The sequence below is a fragment of the Neofelis nebulosa genome, chromosome 2 (assembly GCF_028018385.1).
Source record: "Neofelis nebulosa isolate mNeoNeb1 chromosome 2, mNeoNeb1.pri, whole genome shotgun sequence".
Classification (NCBI taxonomy): Eukaryota; Metazoa; Chordata; class Mammalia; order Carnivora; family Felidae; genus Neofelis; species Neofelis nebulosa.
The window spans coordinates 163,545,833-163,563,770 of record NC_080783.1 but is presented as its reverse complement, the minus strand read 5'-3'; the positions used below and the strand labels follow the sequence as shown (position 1 = coordinate 163,563,770).

The 17,938-nt window shown below is 35.3% G+C and overlaps 1 protein-coding gene across 4 annotated transcripts in view; it reads right to left on the bottom strand.

Moving 5' to 3' along the window:
* Positions 1-2,805: 2,805 nt before the first annotated feature.
* Positions 2,806-17,938, bottom strand: part of PTGER3 (prostaglandin E receptor 3) — a 187,493-nt gene continuing 172,360 nt past the window's right edge. Inside the window, exon 3 of one of the 4 annotated variants that reach the window (XM_058716988.1) lies at positions 2,806-3,064. In XM_058716988.1, the coding sequence (XP_058572971.1) occupies positions 3,044-3,064 (21 nt within the window). In that variant the 3' untranslated portion in view covers positions 2,806-3,043. Of the gene's footprint in view, positions 3,065-6,135; positions 7,765-17,938 lie in introns of those variants that run through there. The other 3 variants (XM_058716983.1, XM_058716989.1, XM_058716985.1) reach the window with 3 other exon arrangements.

Genomic DNA, 17,938 nt, shown 5'->3' with positions numbered 1-17,938 from the left:
GAGATAAATTACTGGAATTATTATCCAGGAATATTCGAGGATAAAAACAGAAATTCTAACTTTTTTTTAATTTATGGAAGAAAGAATTAAAAATTTGAGTCATGGGTAAATCATTGCCTAGTACATACAAAGACTTAATACAAAGATTTATGAGCTAGCTAGATAAATAAATCAAATTCAGGTCATGGCTGCTAAATTAATAGCAAATAAGAATAGATCAAATTTACTTGGAAATAAAAGCCTTTTTGGAAAATGTTATGAAACAAGAAGCTTACCTGTCCTTTATTATATTGGACATTTTTGAGAATGGTTTCAATTATTCTGTAAATCAGAGTGAGATTTTGTTCAAGGTACAACCTGAAGTTAATATAGATATTACATTTATCAATAAAACAAACAAACAAACAAACCAAAAAACTTTGAGGCAAATGAGGTACAAAATCACCAAGATAATTAATTTCTTTTGAGGGTAATATAGGCTTAAATAGAGTGCAAAGTAATAATGATGTTTTCAAATAATATTATTGACCTTTTTGTATTGTGCCTTGCACAAAACCCTCATTTAAGGGCACTGACCTTTTGAACCAAATTAAGAGTCAATTTCCTAAGTGAACTCCTGCAAGGTGCAGGAGTAAACTAAACAGTGCAGAGTTTATGAACCTTCCTCCAAGATAAATTGTTATGTTAAAATAACTGGGAGGCCTGGAACTCTGAAGAATGTTTGTCATTTTTTAAATGAAATCATTCCTATTTTTGAACAGATTAAACATTACGTGCTACTATTTTTGTCTCCAAATCTGACTCATCACTTAGAATCTAAATATTATTTAGATTTTTTTTAGATTTAAAAATTTATATTGGATACAAACTTGGACTAGATGTGTTATCCCAGGTCAGCTATTTCTTCCAGTTATAATTATTATAATTAGAATCCCCTACTATTCTTTGTTAATGCATTTTCTCGTTAAAAATATTATTCTAGGTGATGAAATACCTACTTAGGACTTGGATGTTATCACCCTCTTTGGTCTATTATTGTCAAATGTTAAAATAATACTTCCATTTTAAAAACTTTGGTAAGAAGAGAACAAAACTGAGGGCTTTCTCATGAAACCAAACAAATGCCTGTGTTTAAAAATAAAAATAAAAATAATGGAAAGTTTAAATTGGAATCCAAATAAATAACTCTAAGCATTTACAGGTGACTTTATTTCTCTAGTCTATGCTAAAGAAAAGCCAAAGAGAAAGATAAAAAAAGGAAAACAAAGCAAAGAAAACCTTTACTCCATATATTTCACTTTAAGAAGTTATATTAACTAGATGTTAATATTCAAAATAGCATTACTTCAGACTCACAAACTTACATAATCTTCGAGAGGCATTTGTGCATCAACACCATTTTTGTGTGTGTGTGGAGACAATGTGATAATATAATCTGGTATGTTCTAGAAACTTTTCTTTATTTTCCAAATCATTTTGACTTTGACATCTACTCATTTAAATAAATTGACATTATCACCTCAACTTTTATTTTGCCATAACATCAAATTCTCATTCAATACATGGTTTATGTTTATAAAGGAATTTGAATTTATTTTTCTTTTTCCTATTATCCATATCCTCACCCACCACACAATTAACATTTTGTTTATTGCACTCACCAGACTTGCAAAATCCTGATAAAGATAGGGAATAGGAAAGATCCAGAATAAGGAAAAGTGTAATAAGAGAAATGCTATAAAAAGGAAAAACACCAGTTGAACTTAAACTAATATACAGAACATGATTACAACTGACAAACAGGTTGTCCGTAAAGGTAGAATTCTTTTGTTCTTAATATCTGGTTACTGAGTGTCAATGCTTCAGAAAGAAAGGACGTTCCAGAAAGAAATGTAAGTGGTGGTCGTGGTTTTGAGAAAGATTTGGGAAAATGAAAAGACTGGTATGCTGCCTGTTTCCCAAGATGTTTTCATGGACAAAGTCTGGGCTATAGAGAGAGAAAGAGTTGTTGGAATAGAGACACTGGTAGAGGCAGAGATAGAAATAGAAAAAACAAGAGAGGGTGAGAAAGAGAGAGACAGAGAGGATTTACAGAAGACACTAAGAAAATCCATTGTACTTAATACATGCCAAAAAAGGGTTATTATCTAGAAGATATTTTTAAGACTCTCGAAAATCATTAAGAAATTGACATGTAAACCAGGAGAAATTTCATAAACAGGCCAGTCACAGAAGAAAACCAAATCATCAATAAGAAAGATTCTCAACCTCACATTTCAATCAGGAAAATGTAAAATAAATTAACAATGAGATACCATTTCACGCCTACAAGGATGTAAGAAGTGAAAACATCACAAATTTCAGTATAGATACACATGGAGGAAACTCTTATACATATGAACATAAGAAGATGCAAATGCCCTTTGACCTGACACTTCCACTCCTAAATTTTATCTTAGAGAAACTCATGCTGATAGGCACAAACTAACATGTTCACTGTTTTTTTTTCTTTCTTTTTTCTTTTCTTTTCTTTTCTTTTTTCTTTTTTCTTTTATCTTTTCTTTTCTTTCTTTCTTCCTTTCTTTCTTTCGTACTGCTACTTATTATAGTGAAATAGAATAATTTTTTCTCGTCAGAGAACTGACAAATTATGCTTTCTTCAAACTATGGAATACCCTACAGCAGTTAAAATTAATGATCTAGAGCTTCATGCTTCATTATGGATAAATTTCAAGAAATACAATTATGAGTGAAGAAAACCAAGTAGCAAATCATACATATAATATGACAACATATATGTAAATATTCTAAACTCACAAAACAGTAGGATACAAATTTAATGGATGCATATACATGTAGTAAAAGTGAAAAAAAAAACATGCATGGGAACTTCTGGATGGGGTTACCTTTAGGGGTGGGCATAGGGGAAAAAGTGAAAAAGAATTGGTTGGGAGGTGTGGTTTTTCTGTGATAATTTTCTTTCCTTAACAAAAAGAAAGTTGAGAAACTTCCAGTGATGTGATCTTGGCAGCAAGGTTGATTTTTAATCTCCAAAAAATTCCTCCTGAAAAATAAGCAAATGAATTAGGATAACAAATGAGAAATCCATTGACAACATCTGTATAAACTAGAAGGCAAGATATTTCCAAAAACTTCAGATTGTGAACACAAGTGATAAATTACCTACAGTAGCAGAATAAGGACACAGCTGGGTGGCAGGAATAGTGAGAAATGAATGGGGACAGCCGGTGTGCTCCACTGGTTGAACTCCAACTCAGGGTTCAAAAAATTTGCCAACAAACATTCATTACTAAGGGAAGAAGACCTACATATTCTGGGTGGAAACATGGGAAGGCATCTGAGAATAACCAGTGAAACTAGGAAAAGTCCCCAGAATCTCCAGTTTGCAAGTGAATTAAGAAAACTGTATATAGATATGAAAAAAAAAATCAAAGTTCTGAGTGAATTTCAATGTATAGTTAAATGATCATACAATTAAGCCACCAGTTAACTTCCATTTACAAGTTAAGTGACAGAACAAGGATGTAAACAATCCAGAATGTAAGGCATTCTATAGGACAACTAATCCAGTTTCGATAAATCAATGCCTGAGGGGAAAAGGAGGAAGGGTAGGACTTCTCTGAATCAAAAGAGACTTACAAGATGTAATCAAATTAAAGTGGGGACCTTGTTTGGATCCTGATTCAAATAAATCAATGGACACATTTTCCAGACAATTCCTAATTTGATTTTGGACTAGGTATGGGATGATAACAAAGTAACATTGCCAATCTTATTAAGTAATGATGATACTTTCTGAAAAGAAAATGTCCACAATTTTTAGAGATTTATATTGAATCACATAGGGCTAAAATTATGTGGTCTGATATTTGCTGTAAAATATATAAAGAAGGAAAATTGTGAACAGTTTTTTAAAAAAATACATTAAGTTATACAAAGCTACATTAATTAAAACAGTGTGGTACTGGCATAAAAACAGACATATAGATTAATGGCATAGAATAGAGAGCCCAGAAATAAAACCTTTTGCCTATGGTCAAATGACTTCAACAAAAGTGTTAAGACTACGCAATGGAGAAAAGCACAGTCTCTTCAACAATTGGTGTTGGGAGAACTGGATATTCACATTCAAAAGCATGAAGTTGGATCCTTATCTTATACCATTTACCAAAAATTAATCAAAATGGATTAAAGGCCTGAATGTGAGACATAAGACCTTAGAAGAAAACATAGGGGGAAAGTTTCATGACATTAAATTTGGCAATGGTTTTTTGGTATGACACCAAAAGTACAGAAGTAAAAACAGACAAATGAGACTACATGAAATTTCAAAACTTCTACACATCAAAGAAAATAGTCAGCAGGGTGAAAGACAATCTTCAGATGAGAGAAAATATTTGCAAATATTATATACGGAGTTATATCCAGAATACGTAAAGGACCCCTACAACTCAATGGCAACAAAAGGCAGCCCAATTTAAACATGAGCAAAAAACTTCAATGGACGTTTCTCCAAAAAAGATATACAAATGGCCAACAAGCATATGAAGAAATGCACATCTAAAGAAATCATTAAAGAAATGAAAGTTAAAATCCCAATGCAAGATCACCTCACACCTATTAAGATGGCCACTATAAAAAAAACCCAGAAAATAACTAGTGTTGGTGAGAATGTGAAGATAATAGAAGCCTTGCATTCTGTGAATGAGAATGTAAAATGGTGCAGCCACTGTGGGAAACAGTATAGAGATTCCTCAAAACATAAAACTACAATTACCATGTGATCCAGTGGTCCCACTTCTGTATATATATCCAAAAGAACTGAAAGAACCTCAGAGAGATACTTGCACACCCAAGTTCATTGAAGCAGTAGTCACGATAGCCCAGAAGTGGAAGTAACCCAAATGTCTATCAATCGGTGAATGTAAAAAGAAGTTGTGGAAAATATATACACTGTAATATTTTTAGTGTGAAAAAATAACGAAATCTTGTCACATGCTACAACAAGGATGAACCTTGAAGACATTATGCTAAGCGAAATAAACCAGTCACAAAGACACACTATTCACTATTCACAAAGTGAATAGTTCCACTTCTGTGTGGTATCTATAGTAGTCAAATTCATAGTAACAGAAAGTTGAATTGTGGTTGCCAGGGGCTGGGGGACGAGGAAATGAGAAATAGTTCAAAGGGCATAGAGTTTCAGTTTTGCAAGATGAAAAAGTCCTAGAGATCCATTCCATAACAATGTGAATATAGTTAACAATACTGAATTGCACACTTAAAAATTTTGTGTTCTGTGTCTTAACCACAATTAAAACATAATTAAAAAATAAATGAATGTGACAAAAATTTGGTTATTTTTATATCTTGGTGGTTGGTACATCTTGTACTAGCCTTTTTAATTTTAATTCTATATCTAAAGTTCATAAGTTTTTTAGTAAAAAAGAAATTTGAAAGAAATATGGTAGTACATTAATATCTGTTAACTTACAGTGGGAAGAAATTGGGTAGGTTTTTTCCTGTGTTTGGAATATTTCATGATTCAGAAGAAGTAATGACTATAGAAAACTGGCAACATTGGACCTTAAGTTTATTCAATTTGAGTCTGTGTGTCCCAATTCCAAATTAGTATAGGATTTCCTTTCCTCTACTAGTCTAATCAATTGTGACCAGTGGAGAAGATCACATAGTTCAAATGGGACTGGTAGGGGGATGATGGGATCAATTCCCAGAAAAGTGATCTGGGCTTTGAAGAAACTTAGAAAATGTTTTCTATAGGTTGGAAGGACAGGAAGGATTTTCACTTTAGATAAAAAATCAGACACACATGGGCAATGAGGTCCGGATGTATTTGGCTATCACAGTTTGATGCTGCTATCTACTTGTGCCACTAATAGATCCAGAGACTCCTTTCTATTTTTTTTTTTTTTTCACTTTCTTGAAGGAGGAAAAAAGCAAAACAAAACAAAACAAAAAATCCTTGCAGGCTTCCAAGGTATCTGCTGCTATTCCCTGATAGCTGAAGATAATCAATCATCTTTTCTTTTCTTTTTTTTTAAATTTTTTAAATGTTTATTTAGTTTTGAGAGACAGAGAAACAGAACCTGAGTGGGGGAGGAGCAGAGAGAGAGGAAGACACAGAATCTGAAGTGGGCTCCAGGCTCTGAGCTGTCAGCACAGAGCCCAACGCGGGGCTCGAACCCACGAACCGTGAGATCACGACCTGAGCCAAAGTCGGATGCTTAACCAACTGAGCCACCCAGGCGCCCCAAATCATCTTTTCTTTAGGAAATGCTAAAAACTTGTCAGTTATATTAATGACCAGACAAGATGACTCATGAGCTTTTATATAGTGTTATTATTGACTACATAAAAAGAAGTTGAATGACTTTGTAACAGCAGTGTCATGGGACAGATAGGTAGCTACAGTTGTGAACATAACATAATGTATAAAACTTGTCGAATCATACACCCGAAACCAATATAATATTGTGTCAACTATACTCAAATTTAAAAAGAAAAAGCAGAAATTGATAATAATATCAACATCAAAACAAAATTGCATTCCCTGAAACAAATAGGTCATAAATAACTATGAATCTCCCCCCCCCAACCAATTACTGAGGAAATCTGCTCTAATAATTTTATACCAACTCTTTATCGTATGCTTCTTATGTTTTTGCATGGTTAGGAGAAGTTTCCAAATATGCCCTAATAAAGATCTCTTAAAATTTTATTATTTACTATTTATTTTGAAATAATTATAGATTTACAAAAAGCTGCAATAATGAAAAGTCCTTGGGTACCCTCATCTACTTTCTCCCAATGGTTACATCTTGCATTAACTATAGTATGATGTCAAAACAAGAAATTTATATTGGTACAATGTTGTATATGGTTCCATGTCATTTTATCACATGTATATAGATTCCTGTGGCCAGCACTGTAATCAAGATACAGAATTCTTCCATCACCACAAAGGTCTACTACTTTCAGAATCAAATGTGGAAATTTTGCCTCCCTTTGAGTTACTTTACTGCTTTTCACTTGTAATATAATTATCTTAAATACTTCCTCTGCATACATTGAGATCCACGTCAGAAAAGTATTAATGTTTTCTACTGACACTGCAAGAAGGAAATTGTTTTCCTGCTGGCTGGTAGTGAAAGTTCCCCACTGGCTTCCTCTTGTATCACTTCTGCGGAGATGGGAGGGTGCATTATTACCGCCAGGTGGGGACAGAAGCCCAGGATCCTGGCTGACTTCCACTGACACTGTTGGGAGAGGATTGCTACCACTGGATGAGGGTGGGATTCCCATCTCCCCGCTTGGCTTCTCTGACATCACACTGCAGGGCTCTATTACAGCCCGGCAAGGGTAGAAGTCTAGGATCCCCACTCAGCTTTTGCTGACAGTGATGGGGCTAGAGCTGCATTTTGTTCCATGGTGCACTTCTGCAGTAGGGCAGTTATTATTTAAAAATTTTTCATCTTGTTAAGCTGTTCCTTTCTTTGTCCTTTGCCAGGAAGAACTAGATTTTATGAGGGCTCTTTTTCGTCAGTTCCCATCAGCTTTTCCAGGTATGGTTTCTCCAGTACCCAGTCCAGGATATAGGAATCAAAAAGGAAGGCCATCTTGGTCTTTCCTGGGTTCCAAGGTTCATAGTTGGTCAGTCTTCTCTATACCTTCACAGTCTTCTTATGTTTGTTTTATATATCATGTCCAGGACTTTTACCTGCACTTATGGGAAGGAATAGGAAGAAGTGCTTTTTCTGTATTGTGGTCCAGAACCAGTGACCTAGTGAGATTTTAGAACTTCATGAAGCCTAACTTTGTTCGGGAATTTTTTAATTTGATTAAGCATTAGGCAGCTTTTATTAAACATTTTCTTTGTTATCTAATTGAAGACAATAGAGACATGAGTTACAGTGGAGGAATCACCTCATACCACCTCTAAAAGCTAAACTAATGAATTCAGCGTATTACCTTCAAAGAACAATGTGATTTCCTTTGGAAACCAATAGCAATAGGGCTTGACTGTGGCTTAGGTGTGTATTAAAATGACTAAAGGAAGAAATGTGTGAACCGATTATCAACATGAAACTTCAAAAGGGGGAGTGTTCCAAACACAGTTATAATACTATCCTTTTCAACATCACGAAGTGAGAAAATGCCCTGTACAGAGGAGTGGATTTTCCAATACTATATTCCTAGATGATCCGTCCTTAGACAGAAAAATGTATTCACTGGGCTAGCATAATCTAATTCATTCCTTTTTTTTCTGATTCCACGAAAGTAACTTTGTACTTATCTGTTGAACTGCAGGTCAAGTTCTTAAGGAAAATAAGTTGAGTAGAAGATTCAAATATCTGATATCTGTAGAAATTTTATTTCTCACTAGAATTCTTTAAACTGGTATGCTCACCAGTATATCTCATGAGTTTTGATTAGTGTGAGCCAGTTTCTTATTTCCAAACCTTCAAAGCTGAGGAACAGATGATAAAAAGAAGGAGCCAGAGCATTTTACTGCCTCCTTGTGAAGCTCAGATGGCTTTCTTAAGTACTTTCTCTAAACTCCTTAAATTATTCCAATTAAGTTAGATATATGCTTCAGAAATAGCTGAAACTATACTGCTTTAACATGACAGATATTAATACCTAATAGACACTAACTACAGTGAGCTAAGAACTATAAAGAAAAAATATCCTTAAATATTAATATTCAAAAGAGTAAATGTTTCCCAGAGGTAATCTGACAATGTGATAGTAATAATTCTTCCATTCAACAAATATTTATCGAGTGACTTGTACTGTCCCAGGTCTTAGGATATACCAGAAAAGGCAGCAGACAAAACTCTTGTCTCTAGAACTCACATTCTAGAGAATGGCAAAAGGACAGAAATAAGACATATAAGTCATATGGTTGTTAGAAAGTTAATAGGTGTCATGGAAGAGAAAAAGTAAAACAGGGTGAAGAAGATCAAGAGTGTGAAGGTTGGGGGTAAGGCAGGATGTAATGGAAAAGAAGAAGGTCCAATTGAGAAGGTGAGATTTTTGCATAGACTTAAAGGACATGAGGGATGTAACAAGGACATCTTGTAAGATGGATATGTTACAAGGACATCTGAGGATAAAGCATTGAAAGAGAAAATGATGGAAAAGACGGCATCAGAGAAGCAATGAAGGTACACATGACAATGTGGACACTTTTTGGCCATTTTTGAAACTAAGTCTTATACTGACTGACACAAGAAGCCATTGAAGATATTGTTTAAACTTTTGTTTTGATATGATTTCAAACTTACGGCAAAGTGAAGAGAACAAGGAATATTTTTATTTACATTAACCAATTGTTTACTTTTTCTCCCAATTGTTTTTATCATTTGCATTCTCTCAATAGGTGATAGAAAGATAGATGATGGATAGATAGATAGATAGATGATTTTTCTCTGAACTATTTGACAGTAAACTGGAGACATTTGTGACCCCTTACCACTAAATAGTTCAGTGAATATTTTCTAAAAACAAGGACATTCTCTTACATAACTATAGTACAATTAACAAAATCAGGAAAATTGATATTGATAAACACTGTTATCAAATTCATAGCCTATATTCAAATGTTATCAATTTTCCCAATAATATACTTTATAGCTGTATTTTTCCCTCTGACACAGACCTGGAATCATTTTTTTTCTTTAAGAAGTCTAGTTCCTTTTGGGGCGCCTGGGTGGCGCAGTCGGTTAAGCGTCCGACTTCAGCCAGGTCATGATCTCGCGGTCTGTGAGTTCGAGCCCCGCGTCAGGCTCTGGGCTGATGGCTCAGAGCCTGGAGCCTGTTTCCAATTCTGTGTGTCTCCCTCTCTCTCTGCCCCTTCCCCGTTCATGCTCTGTCTCTCTCTGTCCCAAAAATAAATAAAAACCGTTGAAAAAAAAAAAAAAAAAAAAAAAGAAGTCTAGTTCCTTTTAATGCAAATGATAAGTAGAAATCAAGACATAGGCATTAGGTATGCTCATTGCTAATGCTGTCATAACTTTTAGATAATCTCAGTGGACATATCTAGTACATGTACATGTACATACACATATATGGTTATATCTATAATCACTTCTAAATGTGTTTAGCTAGGTAGGTAGATATTAAAAATCATGAGTTTATATTAATACTTCCTATTTCAATCCAATACAAATGTTTCTTCTTTCCACATATATAGCTTCCCCCTAAAATACTAGTCCCATTACTTTCAATATATTTACTCATATGTTTAAACAAGTTTTAATATTGCTAACCCATAGTATTGCAAAAAGCCAACCTACTAACTGAAGTTCAATATTTGTTTAAAGTTTTTAAAGGTAAAATTTCATGCAACAAAATGGATAACTCTTAAATGTACAACTTGATAACTTTTGACAAATGTTTACATCTGTGTAACCTGCAACCCGTCTAGTTCTGGTAAGTATGGAACAGAACCAGCTATGAAAAAGAAGTCCTCAAGAACATATGCAAGGAGGTGATTATAATGACTGACCAGAGAATTTTATTTATTTATTTATTTATTTATTTATTTATTTATTTATTTTAAGATTTTATTTTTAAGTAATCTCTGCATCCAACATAGGGCTCAAACTCACAACCCCAAGATCAAGAGTTGCATGCTCTACTGACTGAGCCATCCAGGCGCTCCCCTAGAGAATTTTAGTGAGGTGAGGAGAGGAGCTAAGGACATGGGGACTGAAATGGATAGGAGATGGAATTAGTGGATTTTGAGATTCATGCGGGGTTGAAGGGTAATATGGGACATTTTCTTTTGCTTTTTCTGTCATGTCTCTGTGACAACACAGTGATTGACACAATAGATGTTCATTGTCAAATGTGAAAATATATTGAGAATTCATTTGCTTTTGAATAATCTTAATGGTTTCTTTTCCCTGGGAACAGCTTTCCTTTTCAAGGCCACTTGTAGATTGGTGCCTGCACTTATAACTTGCTTTCTACATTTGCTAATCTTAATACGAATGTGTGAAATAAAAGAGAGAATACAAAACCTGTCTTACGGTTATTATTATTTAGTTTAAATGGCAATTCAGCATTTCCAAGAAAGATGCCTTTCAGCTTTACAATTTTAACGAACAAATGCATCACCTTCTAATGAGAGACTTTTGGTCCTGAAACTCATCTGAAACGTTATAGAGTCCATTTAAAATTTTGTATTCTAAAATAATTATAGTAAGTTATAAAAATACCTCTAAGAATGTGGTGTGAAAGAAAACTATGTTTTCTTCTTCTGTCTTGCTTAATAGTTGATAGCATTAAATTTTCTATTTTAAAAAGGAAAAAAAAAGATGTCAAAATCTCCTTATGAAGCCAGCAGATTTAACTCCAAAATTTCCATATAGGTTATTTATTTTTAGACTTCAGCTGATAGAAAACATCTGTTTTGCTGCAACTTTATTATAACCTAAAAATGCATATGTTCATCATCTTTGTCTCATTTATGTAATTTTTATCACCTATATGAAAAACCCTTCCCAAATAATCCATGACTTGAGGTACTGTAAGTAGAAGTAAATGGTCACTTGCAACGCATAAATTCAATCTACAGTTTACTGACCATAGTTTCAGCTGATGTATTCTCTTTATTGCTTTATTAAATGAGATTTTATGTTTGTACTATAATATGCATAGATTAAAGATAGTCATCAAAAACAGTGAACGGTGCAAGAATAGCTGGTATATTTTCATAGCAGACTTTAAATTCTGTGACCTTAGGAGTTTATTGAATCTCTTTATAGTTCACATCTCAGTTGGCTAAATGGGGTGATGGAGGCAGTGACCTGATCTGTTTAGTCTAGAGATTTATACGAATTACAGATTCTTTTTTGGATTTCTTTCTTTTTTTTTTTTTTTTTTTTTTTTTGGTGCAACATGGTTTTTGGTCATTTCATTGCTCTTTAGTATCACCTTTAGAAAGTATATAGAAAAAGAGCACAAAGGTAAAATAAATGTATCATTTTTAAATTTTATGTCTCAAATGTACCAGTAATTACAACTGAATAGACCGAAAGGTTTAAAATAATCACTTTTTTCCCCTGACAGACTTTCTAAAATTCTACTATTCTCTAAAGCCTCTTCTCTGTGGGTATAGTTCTCTATTATTTTTCCCCCATTCTGGGCTTAGATTTCCTCATCTGTAAAAAAGGGGTGGTTTACTAGGGTGCCCCATCTAGCTACAAATAAGCAATGTATCTAAAGCACCCTACTCAGTGTGGCTTGAGATTTAAAGGTCTGTTGAACACTCTGGGAGACAGCTTTGGGCAAGATCAGTCTCCTGAAGGATATTCAAGGGTTGCTCATGAGGAGGGGAGTCAGGGAGTACGAGACACACTTTTCAATGTGCTTCTTGGTTGTTTCAGGGTTTAACTACATACTAGTTTTAAACATGGCTTACAAAACAAGAAGCAACCCCACTGCCACAGGTCTGACCTGCCTGGGAATCTCTTTATTCAGGTATCCCTGAAACCCATTATTATGCAGACCCCCGAATTGGGTGGACTGTCTCTCAGCCAGAATTTGGAGAGATCAAGGAGGCACTGATTGATCTTCCCCACCATGGAAAATTACCACTCTGGGTAAGTCCAGGATTTTCACTGGTAAATTCACCTCCTCCCCCTTACCCTCCCTCCTTTTGACAGGTAAACTGAGTCCCAAAGAGGCATGACACCATACCCTAGTCCAGGGGCACGCTCTATAGTTCTTCTATTGTTAATAAATACATTCAACACTGAACTTCAGCAAAGAAAGGGGTGAAAAATAGTGAGGATGTGGAGGTAGGAAGCTAGGTTTACCAGTGACTTTGGGTAAGTTTATTTAATCTTTTTGAATCTCAGATTTCTTACCTGTATTTGGGGTCAACAAAATCTACCTTGAAAAGACTGTAATGAGAATTAGAACTACAGTGTAAAGACTTTAGTATTACTGGGGAAAGAGAAGGGACATCATAGGACATCTTTACCATTATGTCCTGGAGTCAGGGAGCCTGTGTCCTATCTCTGACTGTTTAAGTGGACGTTGCCAACTTTTGCTTTTTCAGGAGTAAAAGTGAAATAATACCTGTTTTTGTTTTTTCACAGTTACTAATAGAACAAAAAAAGTAATGAAATTACCTTTTTTATTGTAAAATGTTATAGAAACAAGGGAAATTAATGTTTACTAAACTGCTACTGGAGTTTTGAAATTATTAGTTTATTTTTCAATATTTGAATAGAGTTGCTTAGGTTGAAATTTAAATTTTTTTTTTTAACGTTTATTTATTTTTGAGACAGAGAGAGACAGAGTATGAATGGGGGAGGGGCAGAGAGAGAGGGAGACACAGAGTCGGAAGCAGGCTCCAGGCTCTGAGCCATCAGCCCAGAGCCTGATGTGGGGCTCGAACTCACGGACCGCGAGATCGTGACCTGAGCTGAAGTCGGATGCTTAACCGACTGAGCCACCCAGGCGCCCCAGGTTGAAATTTTAAAGAAATTACTAGATGTCAAACATACAGTCGGATGAGCAGTCTTTATGTTATTCTCCTTTGCTTCTCATGTCGCTGATAAGCAGCACCACCAGGGCTGACCTGAGGCAGAAATGAGACCATGTGGTCTTGGCTGCTGTCCCTGGTCTGCCTCAAGACACCTGCGGGGTGAGATTCCCTATTCTCGTGCTGAATTTCATCCTCTTGCTCATTGTCTCCATAAGTTACTTCTTAGAAAAGCAAAGAAACTAAATAATTAAGTTTGAGCATTAAAAAAAAAAATGAATCGCAATAAAAATGTCCTTTTAAAACTTTTTAGAGCATGATCATGAATATGGTCACTTTTTGTGATAAATACTAGAGAGACTTACCTATTTATTCCCATATTCCATTCAGTATCTTTAAGAAGCCTAGTCTGTTATATTTTTATTAGTTTCTTTTCTTCAATTTATTTGTCAATGGCTTTACATGTGTGTTTAGAAATTATGTGACTTTATTTTAATCGATTTCGTGAAGCTTTGCGTCTGTGACAAGATTTGCAATTGCACTTGGCACTGTATTTACTTGGCATTATATTGGCATTAGACTTTACAATATCTGGCAATCAGCAAGAAACAGATAAAACATTATACGTAATGGGAGAAAATAGAAGCTAGTGATTAACTCATCAGTGAACATGTATGTGTTATTAAGACTTTTGCATCACTATACAATCTGCACTAGTATTATTATTCTCATTTCACACAGGAAGAAACTGAGGCTTGGCCTTGTTAAACTCACCTATAATATAAAGTTAGTTTTGTAAGTGACATAGTCAAGAATTGAACGTACATCTGACTTTCAGGGCCCTAATAACATTATAGTAAACTATAAAGAACTTCAATTTGGTTATGTGTTTTTAAGGAAAAGCAAAGCAAAGAAACAAGGTGAAGGTCAATAAAAACTGTTAAAAACTGTTAATTAAATACACAATTGTGTGATCTAGACGATTAATTTTGTGTGAATTCAGAAAAGGATATAGGTTCATAGAATTAGAGAAGATGGGGAATATAGAGATAATTTAGTAATGTCCAAGGCAAGAAAATTGATTGTCCCAAACCACATAATCTGTCAATGACAGGGATGGGTTTTAAAACTACAATCCCTTGCTTTTTCCAAGATAAATTTGTGTCAAAGTAAAAAAACAAACAAAACAAAACAAAAAACATTATATCTTAATTGTGAGATCTGAACTTAAAAATTTTTTAAATATTTATTTATTTATTGAGAGAGAGAGAGAGTGAGAGCACATGTGAGCAGGGGAGGAGCAGAGAGAGAGGGAGACAGAAGATCTGAAGCGGGCTCTGCACTGACAGCAGAGAGCCCACAGAGAACCCGCAAACCATCAGATCATGACTTGAGCCAAAGGCAGATGCTTAACTGACTGAGCCACCCAAGCACCCCAGATTCAAAATTTTTTTTTTTAACGTTTATTTACTTTTGAGACAGAGAGAGAGCATGAACCGGGGAGGGTCAGAGAGAGAGAGGGAGACACAGAATCCGAAACAGGCTCCAGGCTCTGAGCTGTCAGCACAGAGCCCGACACGGGGCTCGAACTCACGAACTGTGAGATCATGACCTGAGCCGAAGTTGGACGCTCAACCGACTGAGCCACCCAGGCGCCCCCAGATTCAAAATTTTTAATAACATCCATCATGAAGTTAGCCAAAACTGGAGAAACTTGATATTACAGTGACACAGAAGAGATGGAGAAAAATATTAGAATGATCCAGCCATTCAACCTGTCTAGATGGAAGCTTTAATGTATATCAGACACTGTTGGGTCCTCTGGTTGTGGAATTAATGAGTAGCTCCCAGTCTGTTAGGAAACCAAGAAACATCTACCAACAAGGATAATATAATGTAATAAGGGCAATTTGAAAGGCAAATCACAAAATGCTGTGGGCACAAAATGAGTGGGGAGGAATTAATTCAGCCTGAGAGATTTCTATCGATTCTGCTGTGGTGCTCCACAGAAGAGATGAGATTTGAGTCATCTAAGGGGCTGAAGGCTGTGCCAATCAGAAAGAACAGCAAAGGTATAAGATGTCATACAGCAAAGTGTGTTAAAAAAAATAGCAAGAGATTCAACGAGGCTCTAAATATTTATCTAAGAGCCCCAGAAATGTATTTTGAAGAATGCTTAGCTTGTGAAAATTGCCGAACCATTCTGTTCAGAAATGTTTTGCTAATTTCAAATTTTTCTTAATTTTGCAAAAATCCTTTAGCATACTTTCCCACTCTTCTGGTATCAGCATTAGCAGCCTCACCATTGACATTTACATTTTAATAATTGTCAAAAGATGTAAGTGTTGACCACCTGTAACTAAGCACAAACTCTCATCACATTGGCTATATTTTGCCTATATGTCTTTGAAAAAATGTCTAGACTTTGTCAGACTATTTGTGTTTCAGTTATGAATGGAATTCAATAAAAGGGTAACAAACTCAAATGACATTGACTAAATGTGAACTAATGCATTGAGAATCTTTCCAGTTCCATAAGCAAAAATATCTTCCCCTTATGGTATTTGCTCTTTGCAGTATGTTCTCCTCTCAGAAGAGTTGCCACTCATAAAACTTATTTTTTTTTCCTACATAAAGCAAAACTTTCTCATCCTTAACATTTTTTTTAATGCCTCAGTGGAATTCTTTGGCTAAGTTCAAGTTTGCATGAGGTTGGAGGGCATCTATATTATAACAGCTTCCATGTCTGTTTCCTTCCTCCTTCCTCCCAGCTCTGAATAGATGGGATCTTGAGGGAAGGGATGAAATCTCACTCATTTAGTATTTTCAGTATCTGGCACTTGGTAGATATTCTATCAGTGAGAAATAGATGAATGAGAATAAGTGAATAAAACTGGTGAAAGCCCCATTGATCTGAGAATTATGAATCTGGTAAGGAGTAAAATTTAGTTGTCTAAGAAAAGAAATTACCTGAGGGAACCTGGGTGGCTCAGTCGTTTGAGCATCTGACTTCAGCTCAGGTCATAATCTCACCACTTGTGTGTTTGAGCCCCATGTCAGGCTCTGTGCTGACAGCTCAGAGCCTGAAACCTGCTTCAGATTCTGTGTCTCCTCCTCTCTCTGTCCCTCCCCTGCTCTCTCTTTCTTTCTTAAAAAAAACAAATAATTAAAAAAATTTTTTTAAAGAGAAAAGAGATTACCTGAAATACTGGGATTTTATGGAGCCAAAAATAACCCTCCCCTTTTTACCAATTCCTGAGTTTGTAAAGTTAGACACATAAAATATATGGACATTTCTTTAAGTAAGTTATGCTACTGATACTGTTTAAAGATCATGACCTAAGTCATGACTTAAGTCATCATTTACAATCAAAATAGTTTTCCAATACTTTATCCCAGGGTTGCATAAACTTATCTCCCAAGTTACCTGCATGGCTGACACCACAGGGCCCTCCCAAAGGAGAGTCTCTTTACCACTTGACAGAGAGGAAATCAGAAGATATTTGTTCATGCTAGAAATATTAATCATACACCTGTTATGCACTAGGCAATAGAGATATGATGTTGAATAATTTCTGTGATCACAATGTTGGACTGAAGTGAACATGTTATTTCAATATAGCATAATGGTGAGCAATAGGGAACTAAGGGAGGACAGGAAGACCCCAAAGCCTGGACTTAGAAAACTCCAGGAATGTTTTCTATGGGATATCTAAGATGTGGCTTGAGGGAAGAGTAATAATAGCTCTCTAGTAAAAAAGGAGTGTTGCAGACCCCCCCCCAAAAAAAAAGTATCTGAAACATAAAGAACATTTTAAAAGTAATTGGTGGGTAGAATAAGAATGGACAGAGAGATATAGAGAAGGAAGAAAGAAGAGAAAAGGAGAATGAAAACAAGACAAGAACAGTTGGTAGAGGACAGTTCAGGGGGGCTTTGCAAGCAATTTTAGGTACTTTCCATTAGAATCTTTCCTAAATGGAATAATAGTTAACTGAATGGTTTCCAGCTAGAGAATGACATGTGACAATCGCCACTTTGTGAAATATGTTAAGAAAGATGGCAGGAGGACCATTTGGGAAACTTGAACATCAGTAGAGGCAGGAAGGTTGGAGAGAAGTAGACAGATTTAAGGAGCATATAGGATGCAACATCAGGAAGAATTATGGCAAGTTAGTTGAAGAAGAAGTCAAGCCTGATGCCACTGATCTCTCGCTTAAGTGGAAAGATGGTTTGTCATTCTCTAATCAAAGTAAGATGGGGGGGATGGAGGGGTGTGATTTAGGGTGATGATAATGAATTCAAATTTAGATTGATGAGTTTGGGGTGTTTGGGGGTCATTATTATAGCCACATCCAGTTGGCAGTAGGCTATATAGAAAAAATGAAACACAAATA